Source organism: Budorcas taxicolor, chromosome 20, assembly GCF_023091745.1.
Source record: "Budorcas taxicolor isolate Tak-1 chromosome 20, Takin1.1, whole genome shotgun sequence".
Lineage (NCBI taxonomy): Eukaryota > Metazoa > Chordata > Mammalia > Artiodactyla > Bovidae > Budorcas > Budorcas taxicolor.
In genome coordinates this window covers 69,666,449-69,690,652 of record NC_068929.1, presented here as the reverse complement: position 1 = coordinate 69,690,652, position 24,204 = coordinate 69,666,449, and the positions used below count along the sequence as shown (strand labels likewise).

General features: G+C 50.7%; 1 protein-coding gene across 1 annotated transcript in view; it reads left to right on the top strand.

Annotated features, from left to right (window-relative positions):
- Positions 1–18,175: 18,175 nt before the first annotated feature.
- UBE2QL1 (ubiquitin conjugating enzyme E2 Q family like 1) overlaps positions 18,176–24,204 on the top strand; it is a 55,320-nt gene continuing 49,291 nt past the window's right edge. The window contains exon 1 of the mRNA XM_052659180.1: positions 18,176–18,991. Within this exon, the coding sequence (XP_052515140.1) occupies positions 18,200–18,991 (792 nt within the window). The 5' untranslated portion in view covers positions 18,176–18,199. The remainder of the gene's footprint in view (positions 18,992–24,204) is intronic.

Sequence of the window (24,204 nt, the reverse complement as noted above, 5' to 3'; positions counted from 1 at the left end):
TTGGGAAGATCCTCTGGAGGAGGGCATGGCAGCCCACTCCAGTATTCAGGCCTGGAGAATCCCCATGAACAGAAGAACTGGTGGGCTACAGTCCATGGGGTCGAAAAGAGTCAGAGGTGACTAAGCCTGCCCCAAGCACATTAAGTCCCAGGGCCACTGTGCGGCAGTCTGGGCATGAAATCACCGCACAGAACAGTGTTTTAGGGACAAATGAAAGGTGCGCCCCAGCCGCCTTAAATGTGAGTCTCAGTGACCCAGTGCTTCGCAATCGAGCTGGAAAAGAAGGTTGGAACTAGAAGCCAGGGCCGTGCGGAGCAGGCCAGGACTGTGCGCAAGGATCCCAGCCCTGTGCAAGGCACCGTGGAGGGTCACAGGGCCAACAACGGTGCAAAGGTGGGGGTGGGTATATTCGCTTACTAGGGAGGCCCCAACAAAGTACCACGTGGTCACAGTTCTAGAGGCTAGAAATCCACAGTGAAGGAGTCGGCAGGGTTAGTGTTTCCTGAGGCCTCCCTCCTGGGCTTGCAGACGGCCGTCTTCCCCCAGAGTCCTCATACGGTCTTCCCTGGGTGCCTCGGGTCTGTGTTCTAATCTCCTCTTCTTCTAAGGACACCAGGCCTGTTGGATTAGGCTCCACCCTCATAACCTCATTTTACTTTAATTGCCTCCAAAAAGGCCCTTCTGAGGTACTGGGGGTTAGAACTTTAACACATGAAGCAGAGGGTTACAGGACCCAATTCCATCTGTAACAGGTAAAAATTGTGAATGTATGTCTAGGGGTAAGGGGATGTCGACTTAAAACATAGTCACTACAAGCAATGACAGAGGATGAGATGGTTGGATGGCATCACCAACTCAATGGACATGAGTTTGAGCAAGCTCCAGAAGATGGTGAAGGACAGGGAAGCCTGGCGTGCTGCAGCCCCTGGGGTCACAAAGAGCTGGACATGACTTAGCGACTGAACAACAACAACCTAAAGCTGAGAGACACCAACATTCAAAGAGCGAAGATCATGGCATCCGGTCCATCACTTCATGGCAAATAGATGGAGCAAAAATGGAAACACTGGCAGATTTTATTTCCTTGGGCTCTAAAATCACTGTGAGTGGCAACCACAGCCATGAAATTAAAAGACGCTTACTCCTTGGAAGGAAAGAGATGACCAACCAAGACAGTGTATTAAAAAGCGGAGACATCATTTTTGCAAACAAAGGTCTGAACAGTCAAAGCTATGGTTTTTCCAGTAGGCATGTATGGATGTGAGAGTTGGACCATAAAGAAAGCTGAGCACCGAAGAATCGATGCTTTTGAACTGAGGTGCTGGAGAAGACTCTTGAGAGTCCCTTGGACTGCAAGGAGATCCAACCAGTCCATCCTAAAGGAAACCAGTCCTGAATATCCATTGGAAGGACTGATGCTGAAGCTGAAGCTCCAACCCTTTGGCCACCTGATGGGAAGAGCTGACTCACTGAGGGAAAAAAAAAAAAAAAGATCTTGGGAAAGATTGAAGACAGGAGGAAAAGGGGGTGACGGAGGATGAGATGGTTGGGTGGCATCACTGACTCAATGGATATGAGTTTGAGTTGCAAAGAGTCAGACACGACTTAGCAACTGGACAACAACAATGTTTTAGTCAGTGGGAATTGTTAGGACTTTAAGCCCAGGAGACAGCATCTCAAGCAATTCTGAGAAAACCACTCCAAGGCAGGGGGAGGGCAGGGAGGAGTCAGGTTACATAGAAGTTTGCAACAAAGGACAGGTAGTTTGAACATCAAAAGTGTTTTTGCGAATGAATGAAAACCAGACATTTCAAGGTAAGGAATTTACTGCTTGTCCATGTATGGGAAGAGGCAAGAGGCTGAGCTCGCTGAAATCATTCCGTTCATGTGCCTCCCCGCTATCCGGGGCCAGTGTGGCAGCGACTGCTCTCCTTCCTGAATGCCCTGGAGGCTGATGACTGTGACATGCTTGTTTATTGACATGGCAGGAGACCCTCCATCTGTCAGGGAGGATACGGGCTTTTCCCCACCCCCCAGCCATGCTCAAATAGACATTTTTGGCTAATTCAAATAACTGGCACCCCGCGTGGCACAGGTAACCAAGAAAGGGGAGCTGAGGAGTCTCAGGGAGCTGTGAGCCTCTAGGGTGGGAGGCACTTTCAGGCACAGAGGACAGAAGCGGAGTAGGGGCAGGGATGAGGGACTGGGCAAGCCTAGCACATGGAGCAATTTGCCAGAGGAAGGGGACCACCACAGGACCCCAGGGTGGGCATAAGAGCTGGATGCACCTCTCCTCCTTGGCCCAGAACCAGCCCTGCTGGGCGATCGAGGCCAGTAGTTCAGCACACACATTTGATGTGAGCGAAATGTCAGGGCAACCAAGAAGGACCCTCAGCTTCAGGGGCTCCTCCCCTCCTCGAAAAATATAGTCACAAAAATGCTCTGCCCTGCAAGACAGCAGTCTCCGTATAAACTCTTCTATCCAAAACCCCAAACGTTGTTTATATAATGAGTTTGAAAATAAAAGAAAAATATTAGAAGCCCTTCTTCATGAATTCTGATAAGGATATTATTCTGTTCAGAGGCTTCCTAATTATAAAGCTGCACAATAAACCCCAATTCCAGCAGAGTTATTCTTCTTCATCAGGCAGATGGTAATTGCTTTCAAAAATATATATATGTGTGTGCACGATTCGTGGCTTATCTGCTTAAGCTATCTGTTTTGGAGGAAGTAATATCTATCTTCTTAAATTGCCTAATTTCTTATTCTGCAGAGGCTCACTCGGAATAAAATCTCTTTTCAAGAAAATATTGCTGTCTAGATGAAACAGCAGCACTAAAACTATAGAATATTTTCTCAGAAAAGATGAGATTGCAAAGTGATAGATTCAGAGGGAGGTGTCATAAACGTTTGCTCCCCAGCTAAAGTGAATACAAAGAACAGCAAGGAGGTTTTAAGCTGTTCAGACGCTGGGGCACAGACACATGGGCAGGTTGGGATGCGGGTGGCCTCTGGGCTCATCCAGACCCCCAGGAAGTGGGTGGGGGAGTTGTAGGCATTTTAGGAGTAATCCAGTGTTGATTACCCCCAGGGTCACAGATAACCATCTTCTTTCTTCAAAAGTGACTTGACACCAAGTGGTCCAGCCATAGATGGAGATAATGCTTTCCTCCCTATAAGATGTTTCAGGGCAACAAATGCTTTATGGTGTGTTGAGGGGGTGGCAGTTACATCATACAAGCAGGAGATGGTGTAGGACACAATGTTACCACAGCGGAGCAAAGCCTATTGGAAAAGAGAGAAGTCAATTCAGCATCATCTGTAAAAGAAAATCATGGCTTCCCAGGTGGTGCTAGTGATAAAGAATTCAACTGCCTGGACTTCCCTGGTGGTCCAGTGGCTAAGGCTCTAAACTCCCAAGGCAGGGGGCCCGGGTTCGATCCCTGGTCAAGGAACCAGATCCCACGCGTTGCAGCAAAGTGTTCGCATGCAGCAACTAAAGATCCCCTGTTCCGCAGCTAAGACCTGGGGCAGCCAAACAAATAAATAATCTTTTAAAAAGAGAATCTGACTGCCTTGCAAGAGACGCAAAAGACTTAGGCTCGATCCCTGGGTTGGGAAGGTCCCCTGGAGGAGGAAATGGCACCCCACTCCAGTATGCTTGCCTGGGAAATCCCATGATCAGAGGAGCCTGGTGGGCTACAGTCCACGGGGTCACAAAGAGCTGAACACACTGAGTGCACACACAAACACACACACACAAAGAAAATCACAGGAATCGACTAGCCTGGATTAAGACAGGACAAGTAAGGAAATATCCCAGGGCCTTGTACATGGGAAGGATAAGTACGGTTGTACAAACCTTGGACCCTCCCAGGGCTAAGTAATAATTTACTCTGGGAGAGTCACCTGCTTTCCGGGCAGTGGGGCTCATGCTGCCCCGGAGCCATTTATGCTGAGACCAAAAGCATGGAATTGCTGGAAGGTGACCTCGGGAGCAAGAACCAGAAAGTCCCATGAGACACAGCAACCATGGTCAGATGGAAACGTGCACCGTCTCTGCTTTAGAACAACAAACAGGCCGATCTGTCCTTTGCTTGTTGGCTCGTGAGCCAGTATCAACAGAGATCCAAGTCTGGGGCAAAGAGAAAAATGCTGCTCACAATATCCACGAGCGCTAAAACATAAAACCCTCTCACGTAGGAAAACAGGACATTTGAAATGTTTTCCAAAAGAGTTCATGTTACTTCAAAAAGAGTTCATGAACTTGCTAGAGATTCAATGCTTGCGTACATGCTCCAGCCCACTCACACACCCCGTGTCCAAAACACATCAATTTTTTGCAGAAATACTCATAATCAAATCTTACATTTTTAACAAGCTAAAGGACAGAACGAAACCCAAACGCGGGTTACAGAGGTAGAGAGGCATCTCAGAGTCAGTCGGGGCAATTCAGAAAGATCGTTCACAGACTCCACCCCGGTCCCGCGGTGAAGAACCCGCCTGCCACTGTAGGGGACATGGGTTTGATCCCTGGTCTGGGAAGATTCCACATGCCTCAGGGCAACGAAGCCTGAGCGCCGCGACCCTTGAGGCCCATGCTCCGTGGAGCCCGTGGTCCACAACCAGAGAGGCCCCCACAAGCAGAAGCCGGACCACCACAACTCGAGAGTAAACCCTGCTCTCTGCAATTCAAGAAAACCTTCGGGCAGCAACCAATACCCAGCGCCACCAGAAAGAAACGAATAAAATGAAAAATAAATATCATTTGCTTCTGAGATAAACATTTGATGACTCAAACCACCAGCATCTCCCCCTCAATATCTTGCTTTCATCGGGTTAAACAAACATTCTTGCACTTTGGGACACTCATAGCTTCTAAATCCATGACGAGACAGTCATAGCCACACATCTTAATTACGGCCTCTGTTTTCCATCAGAACCATGACCTTTGACGGTGGCTTTTCCCACCTTCTTTTCCCTAGTTCACACTCATTCTAAATTAAGCTAGTATGTAGTTTTTTTTGTTCTCTGTCCCCAGCCTTTTCTATGTGTTTGAAAGAGTTCTCTGCCAGGGCTTTCTCGTCATCTGATTTGTCTGTTGAAGGGGCTCTTGCCACCAACCTTACGATAAAACCTTCCCCTAAATCCTGTGCCAGGAATTCTGGGAAAACATCTGCGCTCAGAGACCCCGAGTCATTGCCATGGTCTCAGCTGCCAAGCAGCAGTCATGACTCGCTCCAGCGCAGGGCAGTCAGCGCCTCCTTCCCGCGTCACCTGGCTGTTCGTGTGGTCCATCCCTCAAAGAAATTTGGGAATTCCTCTGGGGCAGGCTGCCTGACCGGAGACACTATCCCCTGCTTCAAAAGCAGACGGAGACCGTATATCACTGGAACAGCAAAACAACTCCTCCCATGAGACTGTCACCCCTCCCTGTCCTCGCTGCCTGAACACGGGGACCACTGCACAAACATCTCCGGGAAGGCAGCCTCACCAGTGGGGATGCCTTTGATGAAACCATGGGCTTTTCATATATCTGGAATCTAGAGAAATGGTACTGATGAACCTACCTGCAAGGCAGGAATAAAGGTGCATGTGTAGAGAGCGGACTTGTAGACACGTCGGGGGAAGGAGAAGGTGGGACAAATTGAAATAGTCTCACTGACGTATATGCTCTACCACGTGCAGAAGAGCTAGCTGGTGTGAACGTGCTGTCTAACACGGGAGCTCAGCCCAGGGCTCGGAGGCAACCTAGAGGCCGGGGGTGACGGGGTGAGAGGCAGGGACGTGTGTACACACAGCTGACCCACGCTGCTGGACAGCAGAAACCGACGCAACATTGGAAAGCAATTATCATCCACTTAAAAATAACTTTTAAAAAATATAGGCTTTTCTATTTAAATATTCATTACTGGATTAATTCATTTAGGCGTGTATACAATTATTCAGTAAAAAACCATGTTCAGAAATGCCATCCCCTGAAAGACAGCAGGACAAATTTTATCTCATGCTGCTTTTGAAGATATCTGTTGTATATCTTTAAATCTCTTTTGCTGTTCTTTCAGCTTTGTTTCCTCAGACGGTGGTTCTCTGTTTGGGTGGTTTTTTCTCAAGCCTTTGGTGGCATTTCATTCTCTGCGTATGGGATTGCTCAGGACCCCCTGCTCATTCCCCGGGGAAGGCTGAGGCTGAATTTGCTGTCTTCCATGATTGCGGGTGAGGGACATGAACAGAGGATCAAATTGGCGCTGGTCATCCAGATAGTGTTACTCACTCATTCGGGTCCAACTCTTTGCAACCCCATGGACTGTAGCCCACCAGGCTCTTCTGCTCATGGAACTCTCCGGGCAAGACAACTGGAGTGGGTAGCCATCTCCTCCTCCAGGGATCTTCCTGACCCAGGGATCGAACCCAAGTCTCTTGCATTGTAGGTTGATTCTCTACCGTCCGAGCCACAAGGGAAGCCCATTTGTCCAGATAAGCAGCTTCTAATTCACCCTAGGACCTCCAGTAGCTCCCATGCTTTCTCCGAACTTTGGGTGCATCTTCCAACGCTGCCTGTGGTGGCCCAGCCAGGATCACCTTGGTGACTGTCCAGAGTCCCCATCCTATTCTTTATCTTCAGATCAGTTCAGTCGCTCAGTCATGTCCAACTCTTTGTGACCCCATGGACTGTAGCACTCCAGGCCTCTCTGTCCATCACCATCTCCTAGAGTTCCCTCAAACTGATGTGCATTGAGTCGGTGATGCCATCCAACCATCTCATCCTCTGTCGTCCCCTTCTCTTCCTGCCTTCAATCTTTCCCAGCATCAGGGTCTTTTCAAATGAGTCAGCTGTTCACATCAGCTGGCCAAAGTATTGGAGTTTCAACTTCAACATCAGTCCTTCCAATGAACACCCAGGACTGATCTCCTTTAGGATGGACTGGTTGGATCTCCTTGCAGTCCATGGGACTCTCAAGAGTCTTCTCCAACACCACAATTTAAAAGCATCAATTCTTTGGTGCTCAGCTTTCTTTATAGTCCAACTCTCACATCCATACATGACTACAGGAAAAACCATAGCCTTGACTAGACGGACCTTTGTTGGCAAAGTAATGTCTCTGCTTTTTAATATGCTGTCTAGGTTGGTCATAACTTTCCTTCCAAGGAGTAAGCGTCTTTTAATTTCATGGTTGCAGTTAACCATCGGCAGTGATTTTGGAGCCAAAAAAATAAAGTCAGCCACTATTTCCACTGTTTCCCCATCTATTTCCCATGAAGTGATGGGACCAGATGCCATGATCTTTGTTTTCTGAATGTTGAGCTTTAAGCCAACTTTTTCACTCTCCTCTTTCACTTTCATCAAGAGGCTCTTTAGTTCTTCACTTTCTGCCATAAGGGTGGTGTCATCTTCATATCTGAGGTTATTGATATTTCTCCCAGAAATCTGGATTCCAGCTTGTGCTTCTTCCAGCCCAGTGTTTCTCATGATGTACTCTGCATAGAAGTTAAATAAGCAGGGTGACAATGTACAGCCTTGACGTACTCCTTTTCCTATTTGGAACCAGTCTGTTGTTCGATGTCCAGTTCTAACTATTGCTTCCTGACCTGCATATAGGTTTCTCAAGAGGCAGGTCAGTTGGTCTGGTATTCCCATTTCTTTCAGAATTTTCCAGTTTGTTGTGATTCACACAGTCAAATGCTTTGGCATAGTCAATAAAGCAGAAATAGATGTTTTTCTGGAACTCTCTTGCTTTTTCGATGATCCAACAGATGTTGGCAATTTGATCTCTGGTTCCTCTGCATTTTCTAAAACCAGCTTGAACATCTGGAAGTTCACAGTTCATGTCCTGTTGAAGCCTGGCTTGGAGAATTTTGAGCATTACTTTACTAGCCTGTGAGATGAGTGCAGTTGTGCAGTAGTTTGAGCATTCTTTGGCATTCTTGATCTTCATTCAGTCTCAAATGGTCACAGCCTCTGTGGCAGAACGTTCATGTCATGGATTCACTGAACTGCTTTCCCTGACAACCTGCTTCAGTCTGCTCTTGTCTTTGAGGAATGCCTCCGCGTTTCAGGTCCACTGAGGATCCTCTTTCTTATTTTCTAGCAGTTATGCTGGTGGGAGTGGAACACAGTGCAACCAACTTGGAAAGGAGTTTAGTAGTTTCTTGCAGAATTAAACAAAGACATAGCCTTTGACGCACTCCTTGTCATAACCTAAAAGAAGTGAAAACATACATTTAAAAAGACTTGCATCTCGGTGGGCACAGAAGCCATATACACAGTATCCCAGACTGGGACCAACCCCAAAGTCCTTTGACAGGAAAATAGATAAACATATCGTGGTATATTCATACGATGAATCAATGAGCAACTGTTATTCAGTTGCTCAGTCGTGTCTGACTCTTTGAGACCCCATGAACTGCAGCGTGCCAGGCACCTCCGTCCTTCACTGTCTCTCAGAGTCTGCTCAAACTCATGTCCATTGAGTCAGTTCAATGAATACTACTGATCAATACAACAAAATGCCGATACATGCACGACATGCATGACTCTCACCTTGAGACCATATATTGATCATATATCGACTGACAGACGTCAGACACAAAAGAGGACCTACTGTATAATTCCATTAATATAAAGTTCAAAAACAAGCAAAGCCACTTTATGGTAATAGATACCAGAATAAAGGGTGCTTTTAGTGGAGGCTTAGGGCAGGCTAGACACACCATGGAGGGATGGAAATAGTCCATCTCTTAACTGAAGTCTAAGCTACACAGAGGTCCGTCTAGGCAAAGCTATGGTTTTTCCAGTGGTCATGTATGGATGTGAGAGTTGGACTATAAAGAAAGCTGAGCACCGAAGAATTGATGCTTTTGAACTGTGCTGTTGGAGAAGACTCTTGAGAGCCCCTTGGACTGCAAGGAGATCCAACCAGTCCATCCTAAAGGAGATCAGTCCTGGGTGTTCATTGGAAGGACTGATGTTGAAGTTGAAACTCCAATACTTTGGCCAGCTGATGTGAAGAGCTGACTCACTTGAAAAGACCCTGATGCTGGGAAAGATTGAAGGCAGGAGAAGAAGGGGATGACAGAGGATGAGATGGTTGGATGGCATTACTGACTCGACAGACATGGGTTTGGGTGGACTCCGGGAGTTGGAGATGGACAGGGAGGCCTGGTGTGCTGTGGTTCATGGGGTTGCAAATACTCAGACACAACTGAGCAACTGAACTGAACTGAACTGAAGACACACAAGTGCATATATGCTTGAAAACCCACTCAGTCATGCAATAAAAATCTGTGCACTTCACTGGATGCAAATGAACCATCTACTTTTAAAAGTTTGAAAATAAGATACTATTTTTGAGTACCAAATTTGCAGAGTTTATTTTTAATTATTTTTTTCAAAGCTGACATGAGAGCACGAACACATTTATCGTCCTGCACTGCTGGGAAGCTGCTGCTGCTAAGTCGCTTCAGTCGTGTCTGACTCTGTGCGACCCCATAGACGGAAGCCCACCAGGCTTCCCCGTCCCTGGGATTCTCCAGGCAAGAACACTGGAGTGGGTTGCCATTTCCTTCTCCACTGCTGGGAAGATAAACAGCAAAAAAGGTTCAGAAGATTCCTTTATATTCTAATGCTTTGAAAATGCATAAGATAAATATAATACATGCTCTCAGTTTCAGCTAATTACAATATTTCACTCACCACCCCTCAGCTGTGTCAGGAAGCAGGACTGACTTTCTCAGAATACTATATTTGGACCCATATTTAGACCTAATATTTAAGGTAACAGTGAATAGAGACACGTGCCACCTTGACACACAATATCAGCTGTCATTTTACACTTCCATACAATCAGAAAGTAACTGTCTTTGCCTCCAGCAAAGATAAAAAGGGCAGGAGGAATGAGATGATTATCTCTGGAAACCTCTCCAGGACCAAGCAGCTTCTTCTTCAGAAAAGAGTGCATGACTCATTTCATCAGTCAAGCATGCCTTCAACTGCCAAGAGAAAAATCTAAATTCCGTAATCACAAAAGCCATCTCAAACTCTTTCTTCTCTGCTCAAAAAGCTAAGTATAGCCCAAGAGGAAGCCTTCAGCGACGTCGTGGTAATGGTTCACGGGGTCTTCCAGGCAGTCCACACGCCGACCCCCTCTGGACTGGACCACCTGACCTTTGGAGGTCATGAAGGAACAGTGTGGGGATGTTCTGCCAACTCCTGAAAGACGCTGCAGTGAGAGAAGAGGGGAGGCAGCTGTGGGCAACGACGGGGACCGCCCTCCGCAGCCATTCCAGCACTCACGCAACTCTGGGCGGGTGAGCAGCTAAAACCCAAGGGCAATTCCCCCTTTTAGGCCTCCTCAGCACCCCTGTTTCTCCTGTTGTTTCTCAACACAGCACCTTTGTCATCAGTTTTCTAGATTAAATATCTCCTGTTGAAACACTTGGCTTATCTCTGTGTTGCTGATTTGTTGTTGTTGTGATTCAGTAGCTAAGTCATGCCCAACTCTTTGAGACCCCGTAAAATGCCAGCCTTCTCTGTCCTTTACTATCTCCTGGAATTTGCTCAAACTCATGTCCACTAAGCCAGTGATGCCACCCAACCATCTCATGCTGTCGTCCCCTCTTCTCATCCTGACCTCAATCCTTCCCAGCATCAGGGTCTTTTCAAATGAGTCAGCTCATCAGGTGGCCAAAGTATTGGAGCTTCAGCATCAGTCCTTCCAATGAACATCCAGGACTGATCTCCTTTAGGATTGACTGGTTTGATCTCCTTGCAGTCCAAGGGACTCTCAAGAGTCTTCTCCAGCACCACAGTTCAAAAGCATCCAATCTTTGGTGTTCAGCCTTCTTTATGGTCCAACTCTCATATCCATACATGACTACTGGAAAAACCATAGCCTTGACTAGATGGTCCCTTGTCAGCAAAGTGATATCTCTGCTTCTTAATATGTTGTCTAGGTTTGTCATTCTTTTCTTCCAAGGAGCAGGCATCTTTTAATTTTATGGCTGCAGTCACTGTCCACAGTGATTTTGGAGCCCAAGAAAATAAAGTCTATCACTGTTTCCACTTTCCCCTCTCCTATTTGCCATGAAGTGATGGGACTTAATGCCATAATCTTAGTTTTTTGAACGGTGAGTTTTAAGCCAGCTTTTTCACTTTCCTCTTTCACCTTCATCAAGAGCCTCTTCAGTCCCTCTCCACTTTCTGCCATTAGGGTGGTGTCATCTGCATATCTGAGACTGGTGCTCTTGATTCCAGCTTGTGTGTTCCTGACTGGACCTGGACTAATATGGGATTAGCACCAGGAGTGAGTCCAAAGACTGAGATGACCAGCTAACGGCTTAGACTTGAGCACAGAGATGGGATCGGCGCTCGTGGGAAATGGGAGCCTGGCAGTGAGTGGAAAGCAGCAGCAGCAGTCCTGCCGTGGCCAGCACCTGTGCTGCCTGAGCCGCGGGATGCACTTGAAAGGAAGGTTGGGGAGTGCACACAGCTGTTGCACTTGACCCTGACGGTAGAGACACTGATGACAGTGGAAAGGCAGAAGATGGGGGGCTCTGCACAGTGGGGAGCGAGCTGGTGGAAGGAAAACAACAGGCTCAGAGATCAGAACGCTCAGCTCAAGAAGAGTCAGAGCCAGCAGGACCCTCCACCATGGCCCTAAAAGACCATCAGGACCCTCAGAGTTGCAGCACTGGAACAGCTGAAACCAGCCCCCAGGCTGTGTCCTGAGGCTGCGGAACTATAAAGGACACGGAATTCACCGCCTTGTCAGCACTCGGATGTGAGAGCCGGGTCACGGATCGGGAAAGAAACAGAACCCGGGTGACTGAGGCTGGGGGTGACTCCGGAAGCTTTGAGAATCTAAAACCCTAACTGCCCTTGCCTGCCGAGGGAGTTTCACCACACCTGAATAAGGATACTAGCTCCTACGCCTGGAAAATGTTAGTCACTCAGTCATGTTCAACTCTTTTCGACCCCGTGGACTGTAGCCCACCGGGCTCCTCTGTCCATGGGATTTTCCAGGCAAGAATACTGGAGTGGGTCGCCCTTCCCTTCTCCAGGGGATCTTCCTGACCCAGACATCAAACCCAGGTCTCCTGCACTGGCAGGTAGATCCCCTACCATCTGAGCCACCAGGGAAGCCATTCTGTGCCTGGAGGCCCCATGCTAATCATACCCAAGGGAGTCCTCCCCGACACTCACCTGCCACTCCCCCCTGCCCCCAAACCAGAGCCCAGCTCACCCCAAGGGAACACGTGTCAGGTCTGACCCAAGAGGAGAGAGCCTGTACTCTGGGAGAAAGCAGCAAAGCCCTGCCCTGTTTTGGCACAACCGACAGCATGCGGATGAGGCATCTGGCTAAGGCACCAGGCCTGGGGTCCAGGCTCCCTCGCCACCACCTCCTGTGAGCCTGGCAAGAGGCTCACTGCTGTGACTTCAGAGTCTGTGCTGTAAAATGGAAAGCTGAGTTTTCAATTAAATGATAAATCCTTCATCATCCATCGTGGGTCTTGGGTAAGTGCAGAACACTGTCTGGAATATTCCTGGATGTCCTCAAGCTCTTTCCTTTAGAGCTTTCTAGAGCAACTTTCTAGGGAGCACTCAGAGGGCGATAAAGACATCCTCCCCAGAACCCCGGCTCCAGGAGGGCCGGACTCGCGCACTGTGGTCTCTGCAGTGACCACATGCAGCGGGTGCTCACAGAGCAACGGTGCGGCACCATCTGTCCAGGTTTGAACCTTGGCTTCACTGACCATTCACTGCATCATTTTGGACCAGGTACTTAATTTCTCTATAAAGTAAGGCTAAACATGCTGCCTGCTTAAGAGGTGTTAGGTCCCATCACTTCATGGCAAATAGATGGGGAAACAATGGAAACAGTGAATGACTTTACTTTGTTGGGCTCCAAAATCACTGCAGATGGTGACTTCAGCCATGAAATTAAAAGATCCTTGCTCCTTGGAAGAAAAGTTATGACCAACCTAGATAGCATATTAAAAAAGCAGAGACATTACTTTGCCAACAAAGGTCCGTCTAGTCAAAGCTATGGTTTTTCCAGTGGTCATGTATGGATATGAGAGTTGTACTATAAAGAAAGCTGAATGTTGAAAAATTGATGCCTTTGAACTGTGGTGTTGGAGAAGACTCTTGAGAGTCCCTTTGATGACAAGGAGATCCAAGTAGTCCATTTTAAAGGGAATCAGTCTTGAATATTCATTGGAAGGACTGATGCTGAAGCTGAAACACAATACTTTGGCCACCTCATGTGAAGAACTGACTCACTGGATAAGACTCTAATGCTGAGAAAGATTGAAGGCATGAGGAGAAGGGGACAACAAAGGATAAGATGGTTGGATGGCATCATCAACTCATGGACATGAGTTTGAGTAAGCTCCAGGAGTTGGTGATGGACAGGGAGGCCTGGCGTGCTGCAGTCCATGTGGTCACAAACAGTCGGACACGACTGAGCAAACTGAACTGGACTGAAGATTAAGTGAATTAAGATTCACATCACATAGTGCTTGGTATGACACAAGCTAAGAATTGCCATGGAAGTGTTGGCTTTGATGACTGGTGGAAAAACGAAGGCCATCATAGGTCATGTGCCCAGTGACATCAATGATCAACACTATGCTGCCTTGCAGTGAATTGTTTTAGCAAAAAAATGTTTTTGAATTTTGGTCATGATCTCAACACCTCCGTTCAAGGGAATAAACGATGCACATGACTCAGGTGCTGACATTTTGAGCTGGTCTGGTTGATGCCTTTTTGAGACTAGACTCCAAAAGAAATAGGACCAGCTGGAAAAAATCGATACAGCCCTTTGAGACAAAAAAATAAATAAATGGTCAAACCCAGTTCTGCATCCTTTTATAAACACCGCCACTGGAGAGAGCTGGCTCTGACATCACCAATTTGAAGGCTCATGGGCGGGTCATTGGCAGTGCAATTCCCGGACGACCGATGACCACCGTGATAACCAGCTTCCCTTCCTCCCTCCCTTGCTTCCTTTCAAGGCAGACTGGCCTCGGCTTTCTCTGCAGATATTCCCTAGCCGTTCCCCTCCCCATCCCATCACTGCTTGTGGACGGAGAAGGAACTCCGGACCCACAGTTGTCCTTAGAGTTTATCTTCTTTTGCTAAATGCTCACAATTTATCTGTCCTAATGGTGTAAACTTAATCTCTGCTGCTGCTGCTGCTAAGTCGCTTCAGTTGTGTCCGACTCTGTGTGACCCCATAGCCCACCAGGCTCCCCCGTCCCTGGGATTCTCCAGGCAAGAACACTGGAGTGGGTTGCCATTTCCTTCTCCAGTGCATGAAAGTGAAAAGTCAAAGTGAAGTTGCTCAGTCCTGTCCGACCCTCAGTGACCCCATGGACTGCAGCCTTCCAGGCTCCTCCATCCATGGAATTTTCCAGGCAAGAGTACTGGAGTGGGGTGCCATTGCCTTCTCCATAACTTAATCTCTAATAAGGTAATTTTTTAAAACTTAACTTTTTTTTTCATTGTAACTGCAACACATTCCTTTTCAGAGTGTTGGAAAATCAAATAAACAGGAAAAAATTTAACAACAAAGTGTAACCTCTACACACTGCTAGGCTGGGTAGTTACCCAGTCATTCTTCTTAGTTACCCAGTCATTCTTCTAACACAGAACCTTCTAGAATCTCCTGGGATAAGAAGGAAAGGGTCCTTCTTCCCATTGCTGCCTTTACCATGCAGTCACTGAATCAAGTCTCTGGGTCCGTTGACTGGAGGGTTGAGGGGAGAGTAAGTTGAGAATACCTACCTGTACTAATGTAATAATTGTTACCATTTCAATTTTCCTCCTTCAGTCTTTCTTCCTATACATAGCTTTATGTAGCTGTAACTATAGTGTGGATATAACTTTTCAGTGTGCTTTCTTACTTGAAATTATTATTAAGTTCATCATAAATATTTTCATTTTGCCATATAATCTCCATAGCTATAAGGTTATTGCCGCATACTATTCTCTCACGTGGATTAGGTGTAATAGGTAAGATGACCACAATCTCACCTGCCAGTCAGTCCTGCTTTGGCCTCTTGTTTCAGCATCAATATTAAATGAGGTCCTAGGTGGCTCAGACGGTAAAGTGTCTGCCTACAATGTGGGAGACCCGGATTCAATCCCTGGGTCGGGAAGATCTCCTGGAGAAGGAAATGGCAACCCACTCTAGTATTCTTGCCTGGGAAATCCCATGGATGGAGGAGCCTGGTGGGCTACAGTCCATGGGGTCACAAAGAGTCGGAGGACACGACTGAACGGCTTCACTTTTTTTCACTTTCACTTTTACTTTAAAAAAGAACAAAAAAAGCTTCATTCAGAGAATAAATTATATGATCACTCTAATAATCTTCCCAACAGCTGCCTGGGATTTCAGTTAAACCATTCCCAAACCACACAGGATGACACCCCTGCTTCAGGTGAGGCCTCCCCCAAGGCCCGCTAGTCTGTGGGGGGGACAGTCACATCTACAGAGGTCTCACCTCCAGCTCCAGAACAGGACCGATACTCAACCCAAGCAAAAACCCTGTAGTGCAAGGTACTGTCTAGGGCAGCTGGTCAACCCCAGCACAGGACTCGGGGTCACGGGGTCAGGGTGTAAGGCCCAGCACAGGGCTGAGCTGGGCCAGCTGCTGAGCTTCTTTGAAACAGCTTATTCATCAATAAAATGGGTCAGATAAAACCTGAGATGGCGTCTCTGGCCGTAAAATGATAAAACATGAGATGCTTGCCTGTCCCCACCAGCATCACCACCAGATCTTCTCACATTCCATCTTCCCACAGGTTAAATGAAGTCAGCATATTTACAGACAGACCCTGTCATCTTCCTGCTCCACTTCTCTTTAAAAATCAGAGCTGGATAGAATGGGGGTCACAAAAATGTCCAGGAGACCTGGACAACTACATCGCAGTCAGTTACAGCGAGACTTGGTCACCAGCCACTGGTCTCGCTTGGGCAGAAGCTCTTGCCCAGTCCCACCCACTGAAAAAACAGCCTCCACGGAGACGGACCTTTGTACCTCGTCCCTATCCAGGGACCATGTCCCAGGGTGCATGCACTTGCCCCAAGTCAGTGAGGACTGGCCAGCACCCTGCTCTGCTGGGAGACAACCCCAGAAAACCCAACCGCAGACCATCAGATCTGTACTTAGTTCCGGGGTGGTCTGAAAAGTTACTTTTCACAGTGAAAATTTTTAACAATTTGGAAAAAGTGAAAATGGTAGAGACATTTAGAAACAATCATCATGATGATATTAGAATGAACACGCTGGGCAGATGAATTTAGAGGGTCCTCGAGATAGATGAAAGCCAAACTAGAAACAGCGGCGAAGTCTGGAGTCAGCCCTGAGCCATCTGGGTTTTCGGGGGGGGGGGGGGCTGGGGGGGGGTGGATTCCTTCTACTTTCAAAGCTCAGTCGGTAAAGAGACTGCCTGCAATGCAGGAGACCTGGGTTTGATTCCTGGGTCGGGAAGATCCCCTGGAGCAGGAAATGACAACCCACTCCAGTATCCTTGCCTGGAGAGTCCCGTGGACAGAGGAGGCTGGCGGGCAAGAGCTGGGCACTACGGAGCGACTAGGCGCACACACACCTCCTGCACCGCGGGGCTCGTCACCGCCCCACTCGGTTCCCGATTGCGCAGCCGGGCCACGCACACCAGACCTGGCCCGCGCGGCGGCGCGATCGCTGCAAACATTGCCTCCAAGGCTTCTCTGGTTGGTCCAGCTTTGGGGGCTTCTTGCTTGAAATTTCACCAGATAAAAATACTTTTCAGTGGGTTCAAGGCAGAAAGAGAGGGGAGGGATGAAAGCAACCAAGTTGAGGGAGGCTTCCCACACTTTCCGCTGCCGGTCCCGAGGTCACCCGCGGGTACCGGAGTCCGGGCCCGCCCCAGCACCGGCGGGCGCCAGCGTCGGACGCAAAAGCCAGTAATCAGAGGTCCCTTCCTTCCCCTTTCGGAACTCAGGACCCCTGTGGCGTGGAGGGGACGAGAGGAGCCGGGCCGGGACGCAGGAGTCCATTCATGAAACGGTCATCTTCTCAAGTCCTGACTCGAGGCGTGGTGGGGGCGGGGGGGCGGCCACTCTTTAGGGGCTGGAGGCGCCCACGCTCCCCGAGTCCCACTTCCCAGCCCCGATTCTTTGATCGGTCTTGGGAAGCGCTGGTTCCGCAGACCCGGGTCCCAGATTGCCTTGTGGGACCCCAGGCTCCATCTGCGACGAGGGAATCAGTAAACAGGTTGCTTTCCATCCTTTCCCCGACGTCCTCTTCCCCTCGGGATTGTTCGAAGCAGGGGAAGCGAGGTCGGAGGTAGGTCCCCGGTCGGTGGCCGAGCCTGGATCCCGGGGAGGAAAAACTGGGGGCCTCCGAGACCCCGAGTGCGCGCCCACACACGCCCCTTGTCTCCCTACTTCGCATCCTCGTTCCAGGTCGGCCGGGCTCCCGGTGCGGCCGGCGCGCGCCGTTGTCTCCCCCCAGCGGCCGTGCGCTTGTAGCCGCCGGAGCCGGGCAGGCGGCTGGGGGGAGCGGAGAGGCTCGGCGCAGGCAGGCCCACGGCCCCGCCCCGCGCCCCCCCCCCCGCGCCCGGGCCGGCAGGACCGCCCCCTCCGCGCCGCGCGCGGCTCAGACGGAGCAGCCGCCTCTGCAATGTCAGCAGCCGCAGCGGCAGCGGCGGCGGCGGCGGAGACGCGAGCGGCAGCGGCCGGGGCCCCGCGGTAGCGGCCCGCGCGACACGGCACGGCCCGGCGGGCGCGCACGGCCCGAGCCCGCGGCCCCTTTCGCTGCCTCCGAGGCGCGGAGGCCGGCTCTGCGCGCCCCGGCGCGGCGCTCGGACTCGAAGCCAGCCCCGGCTGCGGCCGCGCACAAAGGGCCGCGGACGCCGGGCTCCGGGGACCGGCCGGGGGGGGGACGGACCACCGCGCCGCGCGCCCTCCACGCCCCCGCTTCCCCGGCGGCCGGAGCCCGAGCCCGAACCCGAGCCGGCCCCGTCATATGACAGCGGCGACCCAGCGGCCGGCGAGAGCGCGCGCTGCCCGCTCGCCTGCGCCACGGCCGCCGGCGCCGGGGGTGGCCCGCGCCGCGCCCCGCTGAGTGGTCGCTGGTCGCCGCCCCGCGCGCCCCTCGGGCTCCGGGCGCAGGAGCCGAGGGGAGCCCCCCGCCCGCGCCGAGCCTAAGATGGCCACGCTGCTCCGCAAAATCGGGCTCATCCGCCTGCACAACCGGGACACCGAGGACCCCAAGCACCACCACAACCACCGCGCCGGCGGCGGCGGCGGCGGCCCGCAGAGCGCGGCGCTGCGCGGCAAGGGCGGCGCCAAGAGCGGCGGCCACAAGCCCCCGCAGCAGCCGCACCCGGCCGGGGGCGCGGGCGACGCCAGCCCCGGGCCCGGCAAGGGCAAAGGCAAGCGCGCGGCGGAGCTGGCCCCGCGCGACAAGGCGCCGCCGCCACCGGCGGGCGCGGCGGGGGCGCCGGGCGCCGGGGGCCCCCGGGAGCGGGCGCCGGGCGCCAGGGCGGGGCCGGGCCCGGCGGCGGCGGCGGCGGCGGCGGCGGGCGGCAGCCTGGTGCCCGCGGCGCGCCAGCAGCACTGCGCGCAGGTGCGCAGCCGGCGCCTCATGAAGGAGCTGCGGGACATCGCGCGCCTCAGCGACCGCTTCATCTCCGTGGAGCTGGTGGACGAGAGCCTGTTCGACTGGAACGTGAAGCTGCACCAGGTGGACAAGGACTCGGTGCTGTGGCAGGACATGAAGGAGACCAACACCGAGTTCATCCTGCTCAACCTCACCTTCCCCGACAACTTCCCCTTCTCTCCGCCCTTCATGCGGGTGCTCAGCCCGCGCCTGGAGAACGGCTACGTGCTGGACGGCGGCGCCATCTGCATGGAGCTGCTCACGCCGCGCGGCTGGTCCAGCGCCTACACGGTGGAGGCCGTCATGCGCCAGTTCGCCGCCAGCCTGGTCAAGGGCCAGGTAAGCGGGCGGGCGGGCGGCTCGGGGGGCGCGCGGGGCGCCCTCGAAACCTGCCTCCGACGGGGAGCCGTCCCCCGGGCGCCTCCGCTCGACTTGCCTGAGCGTCTTCTCCCTTGCCCGCTTTCCCACCGCGTCGCTCCGGGTCTCCGCCTCTCCAGAATTCGGGCTTCCCCTCCCGCACGCCCTCCTGTCTCTCCTCCTCTGTCCTTCTCGCCGATCGTCCCTCCGGCTCTGCCCGTGCACCTCCGGTCCTCGCCTCAAACCCGCTGCCTCCATCTGCCCCTGCCTCTTTCCCCCTTGCCCCTCCACCATCTCCGCCTCCTGCCTCCCTCTCTGCCCCCTGAGTCCCCCTCTCTCCTCCCCTCCCGGCCCAGCCCGCCCCCGCCCAGGCCTCCTTCTCCGTGGCCTCCCCATCTCCTGTAGCCGTAATCTCCCCGCAGGAGAAACTTTATACGGTCTCAGCATCTAAACGTCCAGCCCGGTTCATCGCCCCCTTGCCCGCCACACACACAGAGGTTTTCCCCACCCCTCAATAGCTCAGGGAGGCCTTGCGAGTTCGGGCGGGGCGGGGGGTCGTCTCTGCAGAGGGCCAGCTGCCTGCCGCCGAATCTGCTCGTTGGCTCTGCTTCGTCCTGACGGGCATCTAGTGCAAGGGGAAAATTCTGCTCTTGACAAATTTCACTGGAGAGGCGGAGGTGTGGTGTGAGTCGTTCTGTAAGTGACAAGGCCAGACTCCCCCAGGAAACGCCTGGGACCTGCCTCTCACCAGGACCATTGGCTCCTGGGAGACCTAGCTCGCTCTCTCTCTCAGACCCTTGAACTTCCTTCAGTTTCCTCATGCCCCCAGGGCTTAAATCCATCATCAGGGTTAAAGATTTTTGACTACTGAAATCAGGGGCAAGCTTGATGTCTGAGTCTTCTCTCCTACTGCCCCAGATGGCAGCTTTACTGCCAAGAACCCCCAGAGAGCCTGAGAGCGGAGAATGAATGAACCTTCTGAAATCCCTTCCCCTAATCCCAGGGACAGGGGAGCCTGGATGGTGGGCTGCCCTCTACGGGGTCGCACAGAGTCGGACATGACTGAAGCGACTTAGAAGCAGCAGCAGCAGCAGCAGCAGCAGCTGCAGGCAGAGGTGTGATGGTTTTTCTCTTCCCAAGCTATATGCTCTTGATCATGTTCAGTTTGGTTGATGTTTTCCTAAATCTCTATTGAGCGTTACTTAAAAAAAAAAAAAAAGGCATAGTTTTATGTGGGTGTGTTTCAGGTTTGTGGAGAATCACTGTTCTGTTTGCTAAGTTGCTTCAGTTGTGTCCGGCTCTATGTGACCCCATAGACGGCAGCCCACCAGGCTCCCCTGTCCCTGGGATTCTCCAGGCAAGAACACTGGAGTGGGTTGCCGTTTCCTTCTCCAATGCATGAAAGTGAAAAGTGAAAGTGAAGTCGCTCAGTCGTGTCTGACTCCTAGCGACCCCGTGGACTGCAGCCCACAAGGCCCCTCCGTCCATGGGGTTTTCCAGGCAAGAGTACTGGAGTGGGGTGCCATTGCCTTCTCTGACTGTTCTGTTTAGGAGACCCCGAATGACCTCGATGTGATCATTCTACAGCCAGCATCTTAGAAGCCAGCAGTCCCCTGTCACCTGCCTCTTCAGGATCTCTCACACTAATCAGATAATGCTTGTTCTGCCCATCTCACCAGAGGCGGAGCCCCTGGGATTCCACGCCAATCGCCTTGGCACTTAATTCTTGACGAAGGTCTGTTTTCACCAAGTAACTATGCTGCTAGTCCAGCTTTCCTGGGGTTTAGCTTCCGCTTCTTTCTCCAGTTCGAAACAGCATGAATGTGGCAGCTTTAGAAAGGCGAGGTTTAATGCTTTAACATCAGAAATTCACCCTGAAGCTTGCGGTCTAGTGCTGGCTCTGATGTGATGGGAGCCTGCGACGAAATACAAGCCGCGGGGGTCAGAGGGGGTCCCGTTTATATTATCAGGATTTGTACAAATGATGGGGAAGACTTTTTCACAGAAATGCATCTGTTGTTGGTATCAGAAAGCTCTGCTAATCAGAACTCTCTAGAACACTCTCTTACCATCTTTTATCCTTCACGGTGATGATTTTGGGGACATGGGGTGGAGGAATATCATTCTGCCTTATAATCATAGAATCATAGCATTTAGGTTTGGAAGCGACCCCAGAGGTCACGTGGACCTCAGCCTGCATTTTGAAAGATGCAGGAAAATAAAGATTTCAAATGACAAGTAAGGACTTTTTTCCCTAAGAAGAGATCTGTCTTAGTAAGTTGTTAATAAATATCTGCCGCGTTCACATCGGTGCTGTGAGTGATCGTTCTGTTGGTGCCTGGGCACTTCTGTTAAATTGGGCAAGTCCTTGGGTATATATTTCTTTCCTCTGTACTCCAAATTGAGAATCTTCATACAGTCGGCAAGCTAGAGACCTCACTGTTGCAAGTAATTATCAACATTTTTATTTATTAGTTTCAAAATCTTAGTTGAACTCAGCACCTCCCCCACCTAGCATATTATTTTATACTTAACCTGTTCTAAAGTCTAGTGTGTGAAATATCTGAAAGGAAGAGGAGGACTCTCTTCTCTTTCTAAAATACCAATACAAATTTCTAAAAATACCAATTCAGTTCCTTTGCACTTTTCCTGCTGACTTCAGCATCCAAAAGAGTCGTGTAGGATACACACAAACCACTCAAAATGCAGTGTAAGGACCGGAGGAATGGTCGCTCAGCAGTGCCTCAGGCTTCTGTGCGGGGCAGGGTCCCAGTAGTGTTTGGGGGCTCTGTGTGTTAGGCGCCTTTCCTGTTTTTGTGAATTTCCTACCTACAGGTTGTTCATCGCACGTACCTTGGTTACCAAATTATTTCCATAGTTAAAGGTAATAGGCTTTGGGAAAGCAGTCAAAATACCTGATGAGGCTTTCAAAGACAACCAGGAATGCTACCAAACCAATAATTACTTTAAAAGGCAGAACAGCTCCATGCCACTTACCTTCTCCTCTCTGTTGGCACTTTCTTTTTTAGGATTCATTTTTCTTACTCGACAAAGTTAGAAAAGGCTCTGTTTCCTCTTTCGCAACTACTAAGCTTAAATTTCTGAATTGGGGATACCCTAAAGTCGATTTTTTTTCTCTGCCTTTAGACACATCATAAAATTCTTTTAGCATAGCATAGTGAAGTTGCTCAGTCGTGTCCAACTCTTGGCGGCTCCATGGACTGTAGCCTACCAGGCTCCTCTGTCCATGGGATTTTCCAAACAAGAATTCTGGAGTGGGTTTCCATTTCCTTCTCCAGGGGATCTTCCTGACCCAGGGATCGAACCTGGGTCTCCTGCATTGTAGGCAGACGCTTTACTGTCTGAGCCACCAAGGAAGACAAAATACTTTTAAGGGTCATATTGAGAAGAGATTGGTCTTCTTAATCAACGGGTCATATAAAGAAGAGATCTGCTTCACCATTTTGTGTCGAGCATTAAATGTTTGGGTTTATCACGAGATGTGACAGGTCAGTCATTTCATGAGTCATTTCACGTTACCTGACTATTGGGGGCCCCATGCTATCAGCATCTCTGGTGTGCTGCTTTAGGAATTTTGTCTGTTTTAAATTAACTTACCAAATATTTCTTCTGCATATATTCTGTGTAGAGATGGTGACATACATACCTTGCCTGTTTATTACCAAATCCTCTTTTGACTACAAAGAGACATTTTAGCTAACTCGTTTGTGAAATTAAGAGAAATCTCCATGCCTCGGAGGGTCCTGCGTAGGCCATGCCCTGTGTGTACCGGGTCTCACTCCCGGAATAACTGATGATCCTACAGATGCCCTCTACTTGCACTTGTCTGAGCAGAAGCTCCCCAAAGTGACTTCTTATTGTTGTTCAGTTGCTCAGTTGTGTCCGACTCTTTGTGACCCCATGGAATGCAGCACACCAGACTTCCCTGTCCTTCACCATCTCCCAGAGCTTACTAAAACTCACGTCCTATGAGTCAGTGATGCCATCCAGCTGTCTCATCCTCTGTCACCCCTTTCTCCTCCTGCCGTCAATCTTTCCCAGCATCTAGGTCTTTTCAAGCGAGTTGGCTCTTCACATCAAGTGGCCAAAGGATTGGAACTTCAGCTTCAGCAGTATTAGAGTCATAGTGGCTTGAGGGTGCATTAAGTCGGGTTCTATTTTCACATCAGTGTGCCTCCTGAGTGTGTCCTTTTCAATTAGTGAGACATCACCCTGGGCAGGGGAACCAGATGGTGCTTGAAAGAGAGTTTCTTACTCCTCCTCTGCCCCCTTGGTGCCAACCACGGGACTCAACCCAGCAGGAGGTCGATGCATTAACAGCAGTGGCTGCTAGCATGTACTGTTTGCTCTGTGCCAAGCTCTGGGCAGCTGAGCATCAGGGCAATCAGCTTACCTGGTTCTGCTATTCCAGCGGTCGCTGTACAGGTGAGGGAACCTCAGCTCCACGTGGTCAGGGGAAGTAAATGCAGCTCTGTGTACTAATACCAGCAATGACTGTAAGGCTCTGAGCACCAGCCCATGTTGGTGATGGTTGTCCGTGATGGCAGAGTCACACCCAGGCCAGCTAGGACCCTGATTATCTCCAGCTGGTGGTTGGAGGTGACCTATGTGGTCATCATTTGTGTCCACAGAGGACAGGGACACAGTCAGCCATCAGCAGAAGAATGAGAACAGTCAGACTGAAACACCTTCAGTTCTCAGTGTTTGAACTAGAAATAGGTAAGCGATTCTGGGGCAGTTGAGTTTCCTGACAGCAATCGTTTCTGGAATTTTGGAACGCAGCGAAGTGGCAGGTGTCCAAGCTTGTGAATGTATGATGAAGAAGGAGCAGGCCCTGCTGATCAGCTTTGTTTGGTGATAAAGTGCATCTTGGAGGTCAGCTTTAGCGCTTCAAGGGTTCTGCATCCTGGGTGTCGCTGAGTCTGGCGACACACACAGCCCATCTTCAGGATTTCTTCCAAAGTACTAGGCCTGGAAGTAGCTTTTTACCTGTTACTGCACAGTCTGCATGTCTCCCCAGGTGGCTCAGTGGGAAAGAGCCCGTCTGCCAGTGCAGGAGTCTCGGGTTTAGTCTCTGGGTGGGAGAGATCCCCTGGAGGAGGGCATGGCAGCCCACTCCAGTATTCTTGCCTGGGAAATCCTATGGACAGAGGAGCCTGGCGGGCCACAGTCCA